This window comes from Oikopleura dioica, chromosome 1, assembly GCF_907165135.1.
Source record: "Oikopleura dioica chromosome 1, OKI2018_I68_1.0, whole genome shotgun sequence".
In the NCBI taxonomy this organism is placed as follows: Eukaryota; Metazoa; Chordata; class Appendicularia; order Copelata; family Oikopleuridae; genus Oikopleura; species Oikopleura dioica.
The window spans coordinates 2215551-2236129 of record NC_137291.1 but is presented as its reverse complement, the minus strand read 5'-3'; the positions used below and the strand labels follow the sequence as shown (position 1 = coordinate 2236129).

Here is a 20579-nt window from a genome sequence, read left to right as displayed (position 1 = left end):
CTGTAATCAATGAAACTGATAAGGAGCCCACCGAGTCGAAGATTCTAAAACACAAAATATGAATATGAATATTGGTCTCTTTATCCGACTATCTCCTTTTTCGACTTAGTACTAATTGTTGTCGGGGACTGTTATCGCAGACCAAGGGGGTTTGGGACATAATAGAGGGGAACCGGGAAACGGTTTATTCAGTAGGTACTTTGGGCATTCCAGAAAAAAAATCTTTAAATAATATTATTAAATATAATATGAATCATCTTATTATATTTTATAATATTATATGTCATATTAATAATATTATAATTATTATAATAAAATTATATAATAATATTATAATATATATATAATATAATATTATAATAATATATTATTATATAATTATATAATTATAATTATATAATTATATATATAATATAATAATATATATAATTATATAATTAAATATATAATATGATATTATAATAATATATTATTATATAATTATATTATAATTATTATATTGTTAGTATATGACCGCTGAACAATAGCTTATTGATGTAAAAGAATAAGACTTATGTATCGCTCCTTAATTTTCCCGAAAATCATGTGTTTATAGTGCTTTGTACAACTTCCAATCAACGTGCCAGGCCCTTCGCTCTTACGAACAAGGGGCCTATTAAAAAATAGAAGGTGCCACTTTTCCTCTAACACCTTCGGCTCAAAGCTCTCAATATAAACCAGCATAAGCGTAATTCTAGAGACACGCACAAAGAGAGAGGACCCTCTCTCTGGGGCAGATGCAAAGAGAGTGGTTAGGGATTATCCATCCACTTCAAGCGCATTTAATACTGTTGATGATTACGTGGTTGCGAAGTATATATCTTGGGCGGTCAGAATACTGAAAAAATCCGCGTTGATTTTTAGAAAATAAATTATAGAAGCAAAAATTTGCGATTTGAAAAATCAAGATCAAAAATCAATTTTTCAAGCTGAAAAAACTCAAATTCAAAATTCAAATCGATGAAAAAAATGCCCCTGTTCTTCATAACCAGATCAAGTGCCTGTGGTTCCAATCGGCTCAGAACGAGAGCAAGTACAATTTCACCGCGCTGGTCATTCCGGCGCCTTTTTTACGCAAATGCAATATTGGAGCCTTTCAGCCTGACACTGAATTACTAAAGATGATTGTAAGCAGTGTTGGACATGAATAGACCCTGTTGGAAATTTGAAAGTTTGACAAATGGAACATTTTAGAAACTGGGCATTTTTCGTCATTTTCTTTGAGAAATTTTCTTTCCTAAATGTCCAAAAATTTTAATCTTAAAATATTTTTCATAAGGCTTAGATTATAAACGAGAGTTTTAGAGAGTCTTTTCGGTCCTTTCTGTTTGTAATGAGTTTATTTTCTTGTCAAATGAGTCGGGGGAAACTCTCAATTTTAGAAGGATGCTCAATAAATTGCCCACGAGCAAACAAAAAAGGGAGTCTATTACTCCATCTAATGGATGATCCATCTAACGATAGCGAGTATGATAGCTTCCAAGTGTATGTTCTTGACATTCCATTAACGAAATGTCGAACGAAGTCTACTTTCTCAGCATACTCCATTTCTTGAAGACTTTTTTTCTTATCAGAAAATCGATCAAAGAAATTGACCGGCGATGATTTATGACATCATTGAATTTTTATTCGGAAACAGGGGAGAAATGATAAGCAAAATGAGCCGACAGTCGATATCCTCTTGAATATTTTTTCAGGCGAAGAAATTTAACTCATCCGTCAATTCATTTTGGTGGATAAGGTTTTGGTTCAATCAGGTTTTTTAATTTTGGGGGCTCTCAACCTGAATTTTTTGATTGAAAGAAACTGTGATTTTTAGTGTGACACCCTTATTTCACTAACCAAAAGAAACCCTTTTTCCCCTTGTAATTCGCTATACAAAATTTGGCTAATTGAACCGATGCCAGATCGATTTCAACTTTCCCGAAAAAACGAAAAACTGTGCGCAACGTTATCTGACAAAGTGGCAGGTTGATTTGGACTGTGGCGTCATAACGGAAGAATTTCCGGTTAATCGGCTCAGCGCTGGAGTGCTTAAAAGGGGGCGATAGCCATCGCGCACAAAAAACATACAATGTTCGGTTAAGAAGCCACGTTACCCAAATCCAAAGTAGGATCGTTTTCTTGACGCCGGATTTAGCCGAAAGGCAGCGGACGTGGGTCACGTGTTGCGAAAACTAATAAATCATATATTCACATAATAAATGTTTTTCGCGCAAGAATGGCTTGACCAAACAGTTTTGTTTCAATTTAAGGACCCCCCCCCAAAAAGGCAATGATTTTTTTAAACAACGATTTCGGAGTGATCCCCTTAAGATTTTCGAAAATTTTTTTGCCAATTTAATAGCCCGATGATTGGTCGAGGGCAAAAACAGGTTTTTAGAGTCCTTAAGGGTGTCTCTCTCTTATTTGCAAAAAAACGCAAAAACAGAAAACCGTCAAGTCAATAAATAAAGAATTATTAGAAATTGTCTTTTCCCCACAAAATAATAGAAGAAACAACTGGTCGTTAACCAAACAACGCGTTTATCAAAGTTGTGAAATAGTACCGCGCGTTCCGGAACAGAAAATAATACTTGCGGGGAAAGAGAAACTAATTGCTTTAATTTATTGAACTTCGACAAAGAGCGGGCCAATTCTTGCGACATACTGTATGGAGGCTTTTGCATTTGGAGGGGCAAGGACAAGGCATGCCTTCCTCGAGGATTGTTGGAATTCTTGAATCCAGAAATAGAACAGATTCGGCAGACTTTCATAATTCTGTTCTCATTTGGCCTATTCGGGGATGAAAAAATGGGCAGAACCAGAAATTGGAATGATTTCCGTTTGACCAATAAGATTGCTATATTATTCCTACCGGCCAATAAGAAGCCTGATCCATAAAATCATCTCCATATTTTGGTTCGACCCGAAAATGGGCAGAACCAAAAATGGAAGTGATTTTCGCGATCAGGGTTTTGATTGGCCGGCAGATAAAATACAGCAATCTTATTGGTTAATCGAAAATGCACCTTTATTTTTTGTCTGGGTCAAAAAAAAATATACATTGTAAAATTTCTTTCCAGAAAAACAGCCAAAAATCCAGGAAAAAAATCGAGCTGTGAATGAGCTGTCTCGTTTGTACTGTAAATCTCTCGGCGCTACAAATCGACGGCTGGAACATGAAAATATTCGTGACTTGAACAGGAAGAAAAGTCGTGTTCGAGCGTGTTGACACGTTATTCTGAATTTCCGATTGCTGATAAGGCGCCTCAGTCCTCGGATTATGCCGGATTTTAGACACCAGAATCATTCTTTTTTTCTCTGACTACTTTGACTTCTTCGTCCATCAATAATCAATTTTTGGATAAGAAAGAAAAGGGGAATCGTAATTTCTTATGTTAAAACTCTTGTCAAAAAATCTTACTGTACAAAAACTGATTTCCTCGGCCCCTGAAATAAGGGAATGTTCCTGCCCACTTCACGTTTATGAAATCTCGCCTCGCCTACTTCAGAAAAGAAGAACCTTTTCGAGAGTTTATTCAAGAGTTGGCGCCTCGGAATGCACTTGTGTCAAAGAGCTGGTAACTGTTTTCCATACAGCTAAGAGATTCTCTACCGAATCAGAAAATTGATAAATTCAAGTTCCAAAGAAGGAGAGGCGAAAATGTGAACATGAATTTTTCGCCACGCGAAAATCCGATTTCGGGTCGTTCGCTGACTTGAGCCGGGATCGAGAATGTGGGTTTGGGAAAGCCTTCACATTGTTCACCGATCTTGAGCTCTGAGTGACACTTTTCAAGAGAAAAGCATGATTTTTATGAAAATGAATTAGAAATTCTGGCGAAACCGCTAAACGGTTTTTATTAAAGGGTGTAGTCGTCGATTTGTCAAATTTCAGTGGCTTATAACTCGGGATTGGGAATTTGTTGAAGGCTCTAGAATGGCTCATATAAAAGATCTTTTCTAGATCTCACTTTTGTCAGAGCCTTTTCCTGACCCTGACTCAGGTTTCCCGCACAGGTCGCCGAGCCTTACTCTAACTCTTAGGTAATTTACAGTGGGTCAAGTAAGGTTCTCCTTAGAAATGAATTAATCAGCAAAAAACCAAAACGGTAATTGAATTTCTAAGCTTAAGATCATATCTCTCAAATAGAACGTATGCCAATCGTGAGCAAAATAGCCAAGTGACCAAAGAGCACTTTTCGGAGGATGGAACGTGGCGATCGTCGGTAAGAACCAACTGGAACAACAAAGTTGATAACAAATTGACATTTGCAAATCGATGATTTCGAAAAACCGCATTTTTCTTGCAAAATTTTCAGAAAAAAAAAATTTAAAAAATGCTGAGTCAACATTATTTTCGCCAAAACATTTCCTTTTCCGACAAGAACGATAAATTTTTCCGGCAGCTACAATCATTCTGTTCCGCTATGTTCAGCTTCTTACAAGCTGATTTTGAAATTTTAGAAGAAAAAAAAATGCATTCGAAATGAGCTCTTTCTCGAGAAAAACCCGAAAAAGCTGATAAGGGTATCTTCATTCAACGGAGCCCTCGAACATCTAACCTCAACTTTGCTTGTTATAAGAATATCTTTTATGATTTGCTTTTGCAGCAATTTTTTTCGTTCTTGAAGTCATCCAAGTTTTCAACGATAATTTTGTTGAATGAACCCTGAGTCGCAGATTTTCTGAGCTAAGATCGCTTAGCTCTCAGGAAAGCTCCGACCAGTAATTTTTTAGACAAGGTCAGCTAGGCTTAGCTCAACATTATTTTGAAAGAAGGCTGCTAAGCTAAGCTTAGCTCAATCGAGGCCTCAGCTTAGCTCATTTATCATTTGGAAAACTTAACCTAAGCTGAGCTGAGCTTGGCAAAACTCAGTTAATATAACTGATGAATGGAATGCGCTATGCTCAGCTTAGCTTTGCTTAGTCAGACAGCACAGCCCAAAGCTCTGCTTTTATTAGTTTTCTGATTGTTTAGCTGAAAGTTGCTCAGCTTTGCTTAGCTCAGTTTTTTCTAGAACAAATAAACTGGACTGGCTTAGCTCACAGAAATTTGATTTCTACTTTTAAGCATTAGCAATTATCACTTTCTTTTCAAAAAATGGGCTTAGCTCATCCAAACTAAAACAGGATTATTACTTCCTGTGAATTCGTAATCCCCATCCGGAAGTTGTCATTGTCAAAAGTTTCAAACGTAAAGGCCACTATTTTCTTTGCTTGTGTTTCAAATACGGGGCAAAGTGGTGCCCTCGGTAAAAAAATTGAAAGAAGCGCTTGAACAGTTTTGAACTTCCGTAATCATCACTAGAACATCGCAAAAACCAATTCGCTTTTTTACAAATGCAGCGTTCGAAATTGTGGCTTTTAGAATTCGCAAATTTGGAAGAAAGAGGAATCTTATCAGCTCGAGTTGATCGAGGGATTAATCAAGGGAATCCATGTTACTGATAAGAAAATACATTCCGAAAGGAAGGAAAGTCGCTTCCGTTGCGGCTGAATTTGATGAACAGCGAAATTTGACTTTCGCAAATTTTCTCAATAATCGAAGGATGATCAAATTTTGAAAAAAAATTCGAGAAAAAATTTTGAAAAAAAATTGAAAAAAAATTGGAAAAGAAGATTTTGAAAAGAGTGAAAAAAATATGTCAAAAAACAATCCTAACTTTTATAAATTTTTTCCCAAAATTTCCCAATTTCGATTAAATCCTTTTGCTATGTGGCTTGAGCTGATTAAAATTGGAGGGCGGGGCGGAAGTATCTTCGGAATTCGCGGAAGGAGATGAGAATCATAACTCTTCGTTATTATGAGAAAAATTGGCAGAGAAGAGATTTCGCAACACCGAAATATTAATGACCTTTGGGAAGGGGGTTCTCGCTTTTCATTAACCGCCACGTGCGAGCGAAATATCGAAAATCGTTGAGAATCCATTTTGGAGCTTTTGATTGACGGAAAAGTTTACGATGTCAGCAAGTATATCAGAAATCATCCTGGAGGAGCCAGTATAATCATGAGAAGCGTAAAGAAGAAATTTGATTCTACGGAAGATTTTCACTCGGTTATTGGTCGATTTAGAGGTACCGGTGATTTTCGTGAGCCCTTGGAGGACCCCGGAGGACCACCCTGCTGAAAGAATTGCCAAGAATGGAATTTGAACTTCATAGAGAAAGAAAAACAAGAACTCGCTTATCTAAGGGTTCCATTATCCACAAATTCGGAATTCTTCGACAAGAGAATATCTCCTTTTGGGACTTGTAGATATTTTCGCCACTTCCGGAGCAGGAATTTCTCCACTTTTCTTTTTCTTTTTTTTTCCGTGCTGTTTTGTTTTTCGTCTACCTCCGTTTTTCCGAGTGCCAAGATAGCGATAAATTTTTTGCTCTAGAATTTCTCCTTCAAATGAATTATTTTCAGGTCATTCAGAATCGGCGATAGAAGAACTTGACGACTACTTGATTGGAGAGCTGTCTGCGTCTGATTGAACATGGAATCTGAAGACTCGGTTTTCTCAGCTGATTCTCTCCGTCGACGCGTTTCTTTTCTTGTTTAACCGTTTGACGCGCGACACGTCCAGGAAACGCGCTCTTCATGTTCGTCACTAATCCGCTTTTCACTTTTCTCCGAAAATAAATTTAAACCCAAACACACAGCTCAAAAGTTTATTCTGCCACATTGAATTCACTGCTTTAATTTATTCTGTAGCAAAGAAAGCCAATTTCATTTTTCATAAATTTGAAAATTTTAGTTCAAATTTTTGAAAAAAACAAAAACGGCTAATTTTATTTGGAAAAACGTGAAATTATCCAATGCCAAAAAATTCTTCCAGCCAAATCTTCGTGTTCTCATGATAAGTTTTGTTCAACCAACAATTGTAGAACATAAAAAAGACAGATAAGCCATCGAATTGGACAAAACTCCACTTGGTTTGCGACCTGTTATATTTAGCGGAAGCAATAAAATAGCTAATTGAGTTTAATCAATGTTAAACGATTTCCGGCCTATTCCAATATTTCTGCCGAAATCAAATTCGAAATTAAGCTTTTAGCCGCTTAGATGGCGTTTTGGGAAAAATATATCTGCGGGTACCAAAACAAATCCAGCTCCGTTTTGTCTATTTCCCTCATTTTAATGAAACTCGGTCGCTAAGTGATTCGAGTATGAGATTATTGAAAAATGCGTCGTTCAATAATGGTTGTTTGAGATTAAAAACCGCGAAAATGAAAATAATCCTTTTCGCCTTTAGTTCAATTTGATTTATTTTGAGTTAAAAACGGGGTCACAAGAGAAGATAGAATTCTGGCTAATTAAAAAGTGCTACTCATGTAGATTTTCATCTATGACCTGATTACCGAAACATGTGCAAAAAACCCTGAGTCGGAAAAATTTCCGAAAATTTTCGATTTGAATTAAGGATCCCTCCTCGATTTTGACTGATTTTTCAAACAGTGATTTCGGATTGATACCTTTAAGATTTTCGATTTTTTTTCCTGACTCAGGGTTTCCGCACAGGTTTTGGTAATCAGGACAGGGATGAAATTCTTAAGGGGATCAATCCGAAATCGCTGTTTGAGAAAGGCAGTCCAACTTGAAGGGGGATCCTTAAATCAGCCTGAAACGAACATTGCCTGGTAGTTGCGTTTTTTGAACTCTAGAAAATTGAAGATGACGCAACGATTAATCCGTGGAATATACCGAACGCGTTTTTCGATAAGGAAGGCCGATATGACACCTGGCGAATTCTATCAAGTGTTTTTTCTTTCTAAAAATCGCTTCAAAGGCGCTTCCCACTTGAGAAGGTACATGGGCGGCGCTTCTTCCGTAAACTTCGTAGAGCGCGATTAAAATCTTGTAAGAATCTGATCACTCGAAGATCTCACGTTTTTTAATTAGAAATCAACAGGAATAGCCTATTCCGAATAGGGGTCTTCCTTTTTCTCTAAATAAATTTGGAAGGGGAGTAAACACGAAGATGCAAAAGATAAGGTATCGTTAATTTCCCGAGTAAGTCTTGGCAGTGACTTTCTAAAAATTAGTGTTGGTCCTGTTTGCTGCGATTTTCATTACAAAAAAATGCTTGTTAAGAAATTCACAATTATATTATTTATTTATTAAATTTTAAAAATAATCATTTGTTTCATTGTTTATTCAAAAATAATTTAATGATTATTAAAGTGTTTGTGTAATAATAAAATTTTCATAAATAATTAAATTAATGAATAATTATTTTCAAAAAAAAAAAACAAAAATTCGTGAAAAAGCTCAAAGAAAAAAGGTCGTCTAAAAAGCGAAGGATCCCCTTTTTCTAAATCAAGAAGCTTGGTTACGTAGATAAATATGCATCGCGGTACATTTGTTCAAGCTTATTGAGGACCAAACCGATCAAGAAAAATCGAGTTTTATCATTACCCAAATTTTTGTCACAAAAATTCTCCGCGAAAACTTTGGATCGTTTTTTAGAAATGAAAAGATAATCACGTGTTGAAAGAAAAATCCAATGCTCTTACCAATATCGTCCGCACTAATCGCCGGTTTCTTCCCTGACAATCTTCACGCCAACGTTGCCCACTTTAGAAAACAATATTTTAAGGCCCTCGTGCCAGAGTCAACTGATCGTTTTCGACGAAAAATTCGCGCCGACAATTAAATTTTTGAAAAAGGAAAAAAAAACATAATAGCTCAACGTAGCCCGGAGAAAACTTGGTAAACGTCAGCTTCGGGCATATTTGTAATAACCTCGGAAGGTCTTGGAATTTGAGATACGTCGGGGTTTACATTATCTATCTAAACATGAAGTGTTTCACGAGTCCCTTGGGTTTTATTCCAAAACGTATTTTTTCATCATTTTTGGCATTTTGGAATTCCTTCGTCGCGAAATGCTGACCAATTCCTTACGTAAATTTTGTGTTCTTTATTCGGGCCCGGTGAGAAAGTAGCAAATGTTGAAAAATGAGTCTTGTGATGCCGGAAGCAGACGCTCAGAATGAGAGTTTTTAAGTTTTTCTCTTTCCTCGGTAAGTTTCAAGGGAGTTTTTTTCCTGAAATTTCTTTTAAAATTTGTAAAAAAAAAATTATTATTTTTCTATTTTAAGCCCTCGCGGCGGCGGATAAAAATGGAGGAGGTCTTTGCGCCGCCTGCAGTATCCTCACTTCCTGGATCGAGCAGTACGCCGATTTCCATGGAAAAGATGGATTCGAAGCGACCCGAGACATTGTCGGTTTCCTGCCTGTAGATATTACTGTGATCGGCGGCCTTGCTGAGGAGCTTTTCGGGCGAATGGTGAATGAGATTCAGCGACGTCCAAATGTGCATACGGTTGATACGATGTGCTACTGTATTGGCGCTTGTTACGTTAGTACTGGGCACAGGACTTGCTCGGCTTTTGACCTGCCAAGGTATGCGGAATCGGACCCGATGGAGCACTGCCCGCTTTGGACTGGACGACCTGAGATTCGAGAAGGAAAGGGGTTGAAAAAAATTATATCTAGATTCTAGATTAAAAAAATATCGGAATGAAACCCTCTTAGGATCAAAGTTCCTCCGTCAAGGTCGATTTGAAGAATTCTCCGAGTTGATCAATGCAGAATTCCTGAAGGAATCGAAAATTACTCTTGAAGAAATCATGGACCACATTTTGATTGATTTCGGAGAGCAACACAAGCCTCTCATTGACCCAGATCGCGATGGATTCTCTGGGGATACTGAAGGCCTTCGGGGAAAATGGTGGCGTGGAGAGGATACAAGGAACGGATTTTGACATCTTGAAATCAAGGAAGAGAATTTTTGAGAATTCGATTTTTGACAAATCCGAATCTAGCCCGCTTGACGGCGACATCTACCCCGGTCAAAAGCCAGTTAACGAAGATCGCGTCATCGATCACAATTCCAACGGAATCTACGGTGTCGACGAGCACGGTATCGCCTACGAACGACTCTACTGCGACAACTACCCACCCGTCGGAGTCGCTATTCTCGGTGACTCAGCCAGCGCGCATTTCTCCCTCCCTCCATCCTGGTTCCGCCCGACTGAGTTCAATGAAAACACTTTCAAGAACCTTTTCATGCTTTTGACGAATGAGTTGGATTGGCCTCAACTTTCCTGGGCAACTGGACATTCGGATAATTGCTGGATGGATGATATCAAGTCTTATTCTGATATTCAGATGGATTCGATTTACAAAAGACTTGTTGAGAGAAACCGATGTGGATTGAATGACTACCAAAATCAGGAAAGAGCTGAGATTGTCTTACAGTGGTATGAGCGGTTGCCGCACCCCTACGATTTTTTAAAATTACACAATTAATTTCAAAAAACTCTATTTATTGTATTTTTCCCTAGTAGAAAATGGCGTGAAAATTTCATTACTGGAAACAGAAATCGAATATCATATCTGAATCGAAAGATATGAATTTTTAAAGGCGAAAAATAGGGGTGCGGAAACCGCTCATACCACTGTATGAAATGAATAATAACATTGCTTAAAAAACTCTCAAAAAGGCCAATAACGGCGCTAGAATCACCTCCATGGCCGACAAAATCGTCAAGGGTTTGAGCCGAAAGCCAACAGACAACAGGATGGTCGTCTTCCTCTCTCTTATCGGAAACGATGTTTGCAATGGTCGAATTCCAACAGAAAACAGCTTCACCTCTGCTGAAAAATTCGAGGAGAAAACCATCGAAACACTCGATTATCTCAACACTATCCTGCCAGAAGGATCTACTGTCGTCATGACTGGTCTTGCAAATGGCTCCGTTTTGTGGGATCTGATGCATGAAAAAACTCATCCTTTGGGAGAATATCGACAGGACATGACTTATCCCGACATTTATGAGTACCTCGAATGCCTTCAAATTTCTCCTTGCATGGGCTGGATGACGAAGAATGAAACTCTCCGAGAAATTACTACTGATCACGCAATGATGCTTTCTGATGTTGCCGAGTCGGTGATTCAGCAATCGGACTACAGCAATTTCAAGGCTCTTTACTATCCGTTTGACATTGAGGAGAGCATTGAGAAGTGGATATCCGAAGGCGGAGAAGGATGGCATCTGATTGAATTGGTTGATGGTTTCCATCCAAGGTGAGAAGCTTTTTGTCATTTTTTGATTGTCTTTTCCAAGTCAAACTTCAATGGTTCTGACCGCTGAGATGTTCTGGAATCAAATTTTGGAGGACTACCCTGAAGCCTTTGGCGAAGTCAACCCATGGAACGAGAAAATCAAGGAGATTCAGCAGAAAAACCTCGGTTACAATATCTGCGAGCCTGCTCCGGAAAAGTAAAATAAACATGTTTTTACCCAACATTTATTCTCAATAAAATCAATGAAAAAAAAAATTAAAGATAATTTGAAGTACGTTTTCTATGTCTGCTTGAATTATGTCGATGTTGACATGGTTGAAGACGCGGTGGTTGATGATGCTAGGTTTTGTAATCAGACAGAAGAATCTTGCTAAGATTTACCTGTAGAACCAACGGTCGATGATGTCTGCGCGGCAGAAGATGTTGTTAACTCGGTTGTTTCTTCAGTTGTTTGAACAGTTGTTGAGGTTTGCTCGGTAGTTGATGCTGCTGTTGACGTTGTGATTGTTGTTTCCGCAGCTGATGTCGACATTGATGTCTGTTGCGCTGTTGTCGAAGTTTGTTCCTCCGTTGTCGATGTTGTTGACTCTGCTGTTGAAGTAGTTGTTTGTTCCGCGGTAGTTGTCGCTGCAGAAGTTGATGCTGTTGAAACTGTTGTTGATGTAGGAGGAGCTGTTGTCGTTGATGTTTCTGCAATGGATGTTGTTGCTTGAATCTCGGTCGTTGTTGTTGTTGTAGAGGTTGTAGTTGAAGTTGTCGTTGTTGTTGTAGTTGTTGTTGTAGTTGTTGTTGTTGTTGTAGCTGTTGATGTTGATGTTGAAGATGCTGCTGAACTTGTAGTTGAACTTTGAGCTGCGTTTGATGTGGCCGCGGAGGTTGTTAGAGCCTCAGTTGTACCCGCTGTTTCTTCAAAAGATGTTGTCGTAGGAAACTCTGAATTTGCAGACATTGTGGGTGTCTCTGTTGTCGTTGTTGTCGTTTCTCGAAGTGTTTTCGGTGTTGGATCCCGATTTTGCTTGGCTTCGAGTCGCAATGACGTTTCAGTTGTTGAAGCTGATGTAGAAAAACTTGCTGAAGTCGTAGAAGCTGGCTGTGAAGTCGAAGAAGCTGGCTGTGAAAACGATTGTGATGACAATGCCGCTGTTGAAGATTGTTGAGTTGGGGTCGTCTCTGCAGATGTCGTGGACTCAATAATTGATTCTGTTGAGGATGGTGTTTCCGACATTGTTGATGCGGAAGTCGATGAAGTGCTTGTTGGTAAGATTGTAGAAGTTGTAGTTGATGTTGTTGTTGTTGTAGTGGTTGTTGTTGATGTTGTCGTAGTGCTTGTCGTAGTGGACGTTGTAGTTGTGGTTGTACTTGTTGTAGTGGTTGAGGTCGTAGTCCTTGTAGTGCTCGTTGTAGAAGATGTTGTTGTTGTAGTTGTGGTAGTGGTTGTGGAAGTCGTTCTTGGAATGGATGTTGTGGTTATTGATTTTTCTGTGGTTGTCGCTGATGTCGTCGATTTTGATGCTTGTGTTGTTGAAGAGACGATTGTTGTTCCTAAAGTGATGAATAACTTGAAACTTTGACGAGACAAACTTGATTCAACAGCGTCGGTCGAAGTATTAATTGTGCTTTGTATCGGCTCATCTTAAAATTTTTTAACAAAAAATGACCAAATTGTAAAAACCTCTTGGATTGTCAGGAATCGTTGTTGTAGCTTCTGAAGTCTGAGTTGAGTCAACAGGAATAATTGATGTATAAATCGCACTTGTAGATGGACGAGTTCTTCGAGTAATATTTATTGAGTAAGAAGTTGTTGTTGTAGATAATTTTGTTGTTGTTGTCTTCTTTGTCGGCTCCTTAGATTATGAATTATTTTTACAAAATATTTTCCATTCTTACAAAGCAGTCTCCATATTTCTGACAACGGGAGTGCTGAAGTCGATCGAGGCATTGTCGGTGACATACATAATCGTGAATCATCGGGCATCCAGTTTTACAGCCGAATCGGTCGCAGATTCTTTTCGGATCACATCCATCTCCAATGGAAAGAGTGGTAGTGGTCCTGTAAATTGGCGTTGGTCTTGGCCTTTCATTCACTGGTGGTCTTGAGAAAAAGCCCGGGAAACAAGCCCATATTTCAACGAGCAAAAAGCTCGAAAAAACTACCCTCATCTTCTCTAGCCAAAAATCCTCTTCAGAAAAACTCTGTTTTAACGATTTATGTTCACAAAAGTACTAACAACCTAGCGCCGCGTTTACGGTTCTTGGCGATACAAGTCGCTCAGCTGTGAAATTACTCTGCCGAACATATATGTTGAATGATAAACGAAAACGTAATCAATTTTTGAGAGAAGAATATAATTTTATTTGAAAGAAAGATTGTTAAGAAACTGCTTGTAGAAATCGTTTTCGTCGTCCATCGCGTTTAAATATTTTCCAAAGAAGTTTCTTTTTACTTCATTTTCGATTGGAAGGAAATTCTCGTTGTAGATATTATGTTGCGCAGAGCCTTAAATTTTGGTTTTCGCAAGCGAAATGGCCTTGGACTTACTAAATGGGATGCTGAAGCCAAAAGTCTCTGCGACAAAAATCGCTAGAACAAGAATTTTCATTCTAAAAAAATATTTTTTTTTTGAGATTTTTTCAAGAAATGAACAAAGGAAAGCTCTTAAATATGTGCGAAAATAGATTATTCAAATTAGCTGACTTATCGGATCTTCCTGCATATTCATATTGTAATCTCAATATGTTTTGCAAGGGATTTAATTCTAGGATGCACTCAAAAAGATAAGCAATCGATTATGAGGCGTGCTAAAACGGTTTTTTGGAAAAGAAATCTTCTTTCCTCCAAAGCTTTTTCTCTGGTTGGGGGCAGATGAACTTCTCCTGTTCCTCCTATTCTTAAGAAAACCTCTTCTTTGCATTATTATTCGCACAGAAAAATCACGACACCCATTTTCGAGTCAAAACCGTTTCATGCATCACGCGTCCAATATGTTTTTTTCGAGCTAATGACTGCTGATAAATTACTTTTTTCTTTATTATTTATTAGCCGGCATTGGATTTGAACTTTTTGAACGAACACTTCCTTTTTTGAAAATCGTGTATGGGCGGATCAGAAAATGGTCTGACTTCGTCGAGGGGATCAGAACAGCGACGCTAGAAAAAATGTCCATAAAACATATTTATGATCGAAAAATCGTACCTTTCTTGATGTTCGAGCGTGATCGAATGCGGTCCGACGCCGTTTTTGAACATTTTTATGAAATCACTCAGGGGTATCCAAGCCAGCGCGAATCCAAGGGGAGAGATCTCAAGGTCAAGTAGAAGGATGTTTCTTGAATCTTGGTTCCTTATCTTTATGTACATTATTTATTCGCCGATTACGATATTTCGCCTGACAGTATCGCGTTCCTATATTTGAGGAATCTCGATAATGGGCGCTTTGTACATTTGACTGAAGGACCAATTCCTAAGAGCATCTTCAATCAACTGCGGCTGGAGATATTTCTTCTGCGCGCCGATGCAGATGATGCACTTAGTTGAATCAATCTCGATTTCCGGATCGACAAGAACACTCCCGTTTGGTGAAATTGTAATGGAAAAATTTTGCGCCAAAATCATTTTTACCCTTTTCTCTTTAAAAAATTGAAAGTCGGTTTGTATATCCGTAACTGAGCCGCCTTCTGTTTTTGCTGTTTCTCATGAGCGCATGAATTGACAAAGGACTTATTCGGAGTGAGCATTTGTGGGAAGTTGTAGCATCAGAATTCTCGATTAGCGCGTGTTTAATCCGTTTGAATAACTCAGAATACGGATCCGATCTCGCGCTGAATAAATAGTACCCCGACAGGGAAGCACTCGTAAAACTCAATCAAAAGCACACGCTGCAGATTTTTTCAAACTTCCAATTCGTCAGTTAGTTTTTTATTGAAGTACAGTCAGAATAAAGAGAGTTTTCCTCAAACCAAACATCCTTCGCATTCATCCGGAGTTGTGCACATTTCGGAGGCCCATTTATCTGATGGGGTTACTCCTGGAAGACTAGATGCAACAAACTAAACCGCCGTTAATTTCAATTTTTCCAAAACATATAGATTTACTTTTCGGCCATCGAGCAAAAATTCGAAATCAATAAAGCCACTGTGCCAAATATTTTCTTCGGTCGATGAAAGGGTCAGTACTTGCTCTCGGTCGGGAATTCCTTCAACTCGATCGAAAGTTGTCTTCATCGAAAAATTAGAAAAAATATGATGAAAATTTTCACCTCATCGATCTGAATTTGCAAGTCGCCGATTTGCGAAAGATCGCAGATTTCAGATCCATTGTAAAATCTCATCCTCCAATCTCGTTTATTATTAAAAGTATTTCTTCAATGATTAGGGGGTGCACAGTGGGAAAATCGATTTTTTTATCATCCTCTTATAGGGATGAATGATACATCGATGGAAAGCCTAAGATCCACTGATCATTTTAACATGCGACTTGGGGTCATCAAAGGTCACCTGAGGTCACCTGAGGCCAAAATGCGATTTTTCTAAAACCCGATATATATTAGGGTTTTTATGCATAAGCGCTTGATTTGCTCTTTTATATGCTGGAAAATTACGAGGTAACCTTTTGGCACTTTTTTTCTACAGGCAAAAGTATGTTGAATCAACCCTTGTCACGTGATTTTAGGGGTGATCATGTGCTTTTTTGGGTTTCTCGTAATGAAATAAAATGATCCTTAGATGAATGCGGATCTTCTTGAGGGGTTATAATATAGATTAAAAAACTTTTAAATTTACCGATTTTCCCACTGTGCACCCCCTATCAATGATTCATTTTATGGGGGAAAATCATAATTTTCAAAGAGCCCTAGAAATCATTCCTGGAGTAAGTCCGAACTGCTTCAGGCGCGAGAGAAGATTTCGCGGTCAGTTTCATTTCTCCGGCGAATTCGTTGAAATTTGTATCGATTGATGGGATGCTCTCGGGAGCGGATAGAACAGCCGGGAAGAGGGCTTCTAGAGATGTCCACAAGCGATCTTGCTGGATCTCTGCCATGTCGCCAACATCGCTTATTTTCGTTCTCGTGATTTCTGAACGAAAAGAAAAATGAACGACTTTGGAAATCAAGGAAGACAGTCTTACTTCTACCGATATTTTCCTCCTCCCTATCCCATCCTCCCCAAACTCCACCATGCGGCTGATCAGGCAATATTCGCAAAAGTTTCTTTCCGCCCAACTTCTCCCAGTAGTTCAACGGCCCAGTCAGGGAAAAGAACTCATCATTAGCAGCATTGACGACGTAAGTAACAATGTTTTCTGCATAACGATCTTTGTATTCCAGCGGATCAAGGACTTTCAAACTGGCACGGAGTCCATCAGAGCCAAAATTTCGCGTAACTTTGAAAATAAAAATACGAAAATTATTTGTACGTAAAGAGTACCTTTGTGATACCAGTAATCGAAAAATGCATATGTCCAGCCCCCAAGACTTTTGTAAAGATGTTCCATGCTTGCTTCCGAACTCAGAAGATCAAAGACCACGGGCGCCTGAAACAAATTTTGAGGCGAGAAAATTGAGAGATTGTAGACTCCTTCATTTCCGGTCTATTCATCATTGATCTCACCCTGCATAAGAGAGTGCGTCTTTTTTAACAGAGTTTTTGAAAATGGGATGTACAGATTATTTCAAAGAGATTGTCGCGAATTTCTTCAACAGTGAAGCGGAAAAATGGGTAGAGGAAAACTTCAAGATTGTTTCGATTGATAAAATCATGAAAGTTCAATTTTCCATTCAACTATCCAACTTTGCTTATTACGGTCAAGTAAGGAAAAAATTAATTTACGTTTTCAAATGCTTTAGTGGTTGGACCAAATGGTCGAGTCGCTCGAAAAAGACGGCAAAATCGATTGGGACATTATGCCAGCAGAAAGTGCTGGCTCTGAAGTTGAGAAGGAATTGGATAAGAAAAAATAATCATCTTATGATTCGAACAAGAAAATAATTCAAGTATAAAGTCATCAGCAGTATCACTGCTAAAACGATTCGAAACATTTGACTACGAAGTCATCCGGCACGAGGAAACAGCTTCCGATGCCATCCTCATATACGGAAAGGAAAAGGCAATCGATGATGTCGAGGGCAAAACATACGCAATAGTGGCTGTGGCTGGGACTGTTGAACGCCAAGATTTGGTGCAAGATTTGAAGATATCTCAAGTTCCCTTCGAGGACACCGAAGCTTTCGTTCATAGCGGTTTTTACGAGTGCTTTGAAGCGCTGAAGCCGAAAATAGAAAGATTTCTCGATGAAACGCTAGAAAAAAAGCCTGTTGATGAAATTTTGATTGTGGGCCATTCACTTGGCGGCGCTGTTGCTTCCCTTATTGGAGCATCTTTAGGACGGTCTCCGATATTTCTAATGACTTTATCTCGAGAATATACGGAGCCTGACATCTAGCGCCAAAATTTGAAGAGGAAGATTTTCGAGTTGTAAGCGTCGCTTCTCCGAAAATAGGAAATAAGGCTTTTCAAGAATTTTTCAAGCAAAGGTATCGTTTTAAGTCGTTGAAAGGGGTCAAGCATATTTTTAAGAGTAAAGAAGCATTTACGCATTCGACTGACCAGTGATCTTATCGTTGATTTTCCAGCTCTCCTTTATTGGTTCAGGAAGAGTTCAATATGATCACAACAAGATCTTCATCTTTTTTCAAATATGATTATCAAAAGAAAATATGAAATTGAGCTCGACAAAGAAATTCAGGAGAAGATCTGGAGACAACTGATTTTCCGATTTTCGACGCGTCCGAGTTTGCTTTTGGAAGTCACAAGTCTCATGATTATTTAAGAGGACTGGAGAAAAACAAAGAAGTCATTTTGAAGATAAAATTCGGAAATGCTGTTGAAAAGGCGAGAAAATTTGTTGAAGCCAACTGAAAGAAAAATCGCTCTTCAAAATTTGAAGTTCAAATATATCATGATCACTTACATTCATTTTGATTCTTTCGAAATCTCCTGCTGCAGCTAGCCAACAAGTCCATCCCCTTTTCGATGCTCCTACTACTCCTGCCTTGAAGGGATATTTCCCTGTATGAGCATATGTCTCTTCCGCAATCAAATCAAGCGCCCTCACAGCTGATTTTCCCATCGAAGGATGAACGAGCAAGTTATAATCAGATTCGCCCGTTGCATCGAAGTTTTTGATGAACATGTCCCAAGTTTTTGCGAGAATACCGTCTTCGTATCGACCATCGTATGATCCATCGTCGTTTCCGTAGATAAGCTTGTCTGTTTCCGAGTCGTCACGGAATCGGATTGGCTGATTAGGGACGTGCTTGATGACTCCAGAGACGATTCCAGTGTTGATCGTAAATTGCTGGGTTCTGAATTATGAAGTTTTCAATTGATCGTGAAATCTCATTTTTAAGTACCTCGATAGATCATCGCTATGAGAAGCTTTCGTTTGCGGCTGAATCCAGTTATCTCCCCACGTGACTTGCAAAAACATCGCTTTATCATCCTTGACTTCTTTCGGAACAATCAAGTACACGGAATGCGTCCAGAGAGATCTATCAGTGACAGTATCGTCGAGCCATTGAAGCGAAGTCATGTTGTACTCATAAGTGGTGATTTGGTCAGAAGAAGAGTCGGTTGAAACCAGCTCGTATTTGAAAATATTGTCTTCTTGCCAGAAAAAATCGTCGAGAAAGACCTTTTCGAAGCTGTTTTTCTTCAAAATCTGCTCGGAGAAATTATCAACGAGCAATCTCAAATCCCGATCGTTTCCTTTTTCTTCTTCGGTAATTTGAACAGTAGCAATTCGCCCGAATTTTGAAATGAAAGAGTCTTCAAGAAATCCAGTTCTTGAATCGTCCGGTCGCTTTGTTTCGAAGCCTTCTGCTCCAAGGAACACTCGAGGGAGGAGTTTTCGGAAAGCATGGGTATTTTCTTTCGCAGGCGTGATGACTTGGAGATTGGAAAGCGAGGAGCTTTCGACGACTAAAAGTGCCTCCCAATTGTATTGAAAGATATAGGACTTTAAAGAGCATAGAAAGATATTTGAAAATAAAGGCGCCCATTTAATTCATCAAAAAAATTTTCTTCCTTGATTTCAAAAAATTTTATGCTTTTTCATGAATTGCTTCAGCTTCCCAAGCAGAAAGTGCTTCGACTCCGACAAAATCTTCCGAACAAGGATCGTCATTAACGACTGCAAAGTTTTTCTCGAAATTCTGCCGAATTTTCGTCCCAAAACAGCCGTTTTCATGCTCATCTCGATTTTTCGTCCAATTCTGATCCTTTTGAAGTGCGTAGTCGTATCCATGAGGGTTCGAAATCGGGGCGATGATGAAGTTCATTCCCGGCCATTTCGTCGGCAAATCGCTTTCAGCCAGTCCCATGCAAGCTCGAACAGATTCAAAGTCATTCGCACGGAGGCCGCAGAGGATGATAATGAACGGATTCGAACCACCGATGACATAGTTGGGAACGATTTCGATCGCTTCAAGTTTTCGATTTTCAGATTTTTCGGATGATCTTGTTTGGATATTTTCCGCTAGGTCAATGACTTTGTATGTGCTTGAGTCAAGCTCGGCTAGCTTTGAAAGGCGCTGGATGTTCGACTCGTATGTTCCGTATTTTTCCAGCGGCGTTTCTGAAAAAAATTATGATATTTTTCCTCCTTTTCAGAACTTTACCTGGAGTCTCGGCCTTATCTTCATTTTTATCTTGAAGCGCTGAAAACATAAAATAATTAATTAAATAAAAAATCGGTTTTACATATAACAAGGGCAGAAATTCCAAGAGCTATTGCTAGAAGAACCCCAAAAACCCCTATCCCCACCAAAATCTTCTTCATTCTTGAGCTGGTAGAAATTTTTACGCAGTTTTCTTGTTTCTCGTTTTCCTTTGAATCGACGCTTATGAAAATTGTCAAAAAAGTTTTATGAGAGCTTTGGCGTTAGAAAATAGTCATTTGGATAAAAACTCATAAAAACGTTTAGACTAGTTTTTATAATCCTTATTCACGGTCAATCATCAAAGATAAGCATAGGAAGAGCGATAATGATGAGATCAACAATGATCTCAACTAAGACAAAAGCTTCTCGAAATACAGTAATTCTCCCGTTCCCAAGCCATCAAGAAATATTTCTTTTCATGAAAAAAAAAAATATTTTTGACAATTTTCCTTTGAAATTGAATCTCTTCTTCTTTGGTACCGGTTTTATCAGGAGGGAGTGGTGAAACTGGCTTAACCATTTTTGCGCTCTTTAAATATTTGGAATGCAGTTAACTTTTCTTCAGTGCGCAATAAACGACGCATTCTGTGCTTTTTATGATGATGTTGTGGTTCTCCGGTGCCAAAAAATTCCCTGAATAGAAGATTCGATTTCTAAAGATTTAAGATTTTTATGTTTGTTTTTAAAACAAACTCAATGCAGTTATAATTCACTAATAAAAATCGAATTTAAAATAATGTTAAAGAAGAGAGCTTATTTAT

General features: G+C 38.5%; 4 protein-coding genes and 2 long non-coding RNA genes across 6 annotated transcripts; 3 read left to right on the top strand and 3 right to left on the bottom strand.

The window, feature by feature from the left end:
* The first annotated feature begins 8944 nt into the window (after positions 1 to 8944).
* On the top strand, positions 8945 to 9515 carry LOC145700228 (uncharacterized). The gene is made up of 2 exons (XM_081777486.1): positions 8945 to 9033; positions 9112 to 9515. The coding sequence occupies exons 1-2, from the start codon at positions 9003 to 9005 to the stop codon at positions 9513 to 9515; spliced, it is 435 nt and encodes a 144-aa protein (XP_081633612.1). The 5' UTR covers positions 8945 to 9002.
* Positions 9516 to 9642: 127 nt separating this feature from the next.
* Positions 9643 to 11344, top strand: LOC145700220 (acyloxyacyl hydrolase-like). The gene is made up of 4 exons (XM_081777475.1): positions 9643 to 9743; positions 9838 to 10264; positions 10519 to 11102; positions 11143 to 11344. The coding sequence occupies exons 1-4, from the start codon at positions 9643 to 9645 to the stop codon at positions 11300 to 11302; spliced, it is 1272 nt and encodes a 423-aa protein (XP_081633601.1). The 3' UTR covers positions 11303 to 11344.
* Positions 11317 to 13288, bottom strand: LOC145701043 (uncharacterized). Its single transcript, XM_081778276.1, has 5 exons — positions 12990 to 13288; positions 12775 to 12946; positions 12684 to 12734; positions 11484 to 12644; positions 11317 to 11441 (listed from the first exon to the last, which is right to left on the bottom strand). The coding sequence occupies exons 1-5, from the start codon at positions 13260 to 13262 to the stop codon at positions 11398 to 11400; spliced, it is 1701 nt and encodes a 566-aa protein (XP_081634402.1). The 5' UTR covers positions 13263 to 13288; the 3' UTR covers positions 11317 to 11397.
* A 1713-nt stretch (positions 13289 to 15001) lies between these two features.
* LOC145711331 (uncharacterized) lies at positions 15002 to 15471 on the bottom strand. Its single transcript, XR_014135155.1, has 3 exons — positions 15358 to 15471; positions 15194 to 15316; positions 15002 to 15148 (listed from the first exon to the last, which is right to left on the bottom strand). It is a non-coding gene; the product is annotated as an uncharacterized LOC145711331 (long non-coding RNA).
* Positions 15472 to 15950: 479 nt separating this feature from the next.
* Positions 15951 to 20338, bottom strand: LOC145700179 (uncharacterized). Its single transcript, XM_081777437.1, has 7 exons — positions 20299 to 20338; positions 19207 to 19733; positions 18511 to 19115; positions 18069 to 18462; positions 16526 to 16631; positions 16227 to 16481; positions 15951 to 16174 (listed from the first exon to the last, which is right to left on the bottom strand). Exons 1-7 carry the CDS (start codon positions 20336 to 20338, stop codon positions 15951 to 15953), a joined length of 2151 nt encoding a protein of 716 aa, XP_081633563.1.
* On the top strand, positions 16716 to 17058 carry LOC145700189 (uncharacterized). The gene is made up of 2 exons (XR_014134169.1): positions 16716 to 16906; positions 16945 to 17058. It is a non-coding gene; the product is annotated as an uncharacterized LOC145700189 (long non-coding RNA).
* Positions 20339 to 20579: the final 241 nt, after the last annotated feature.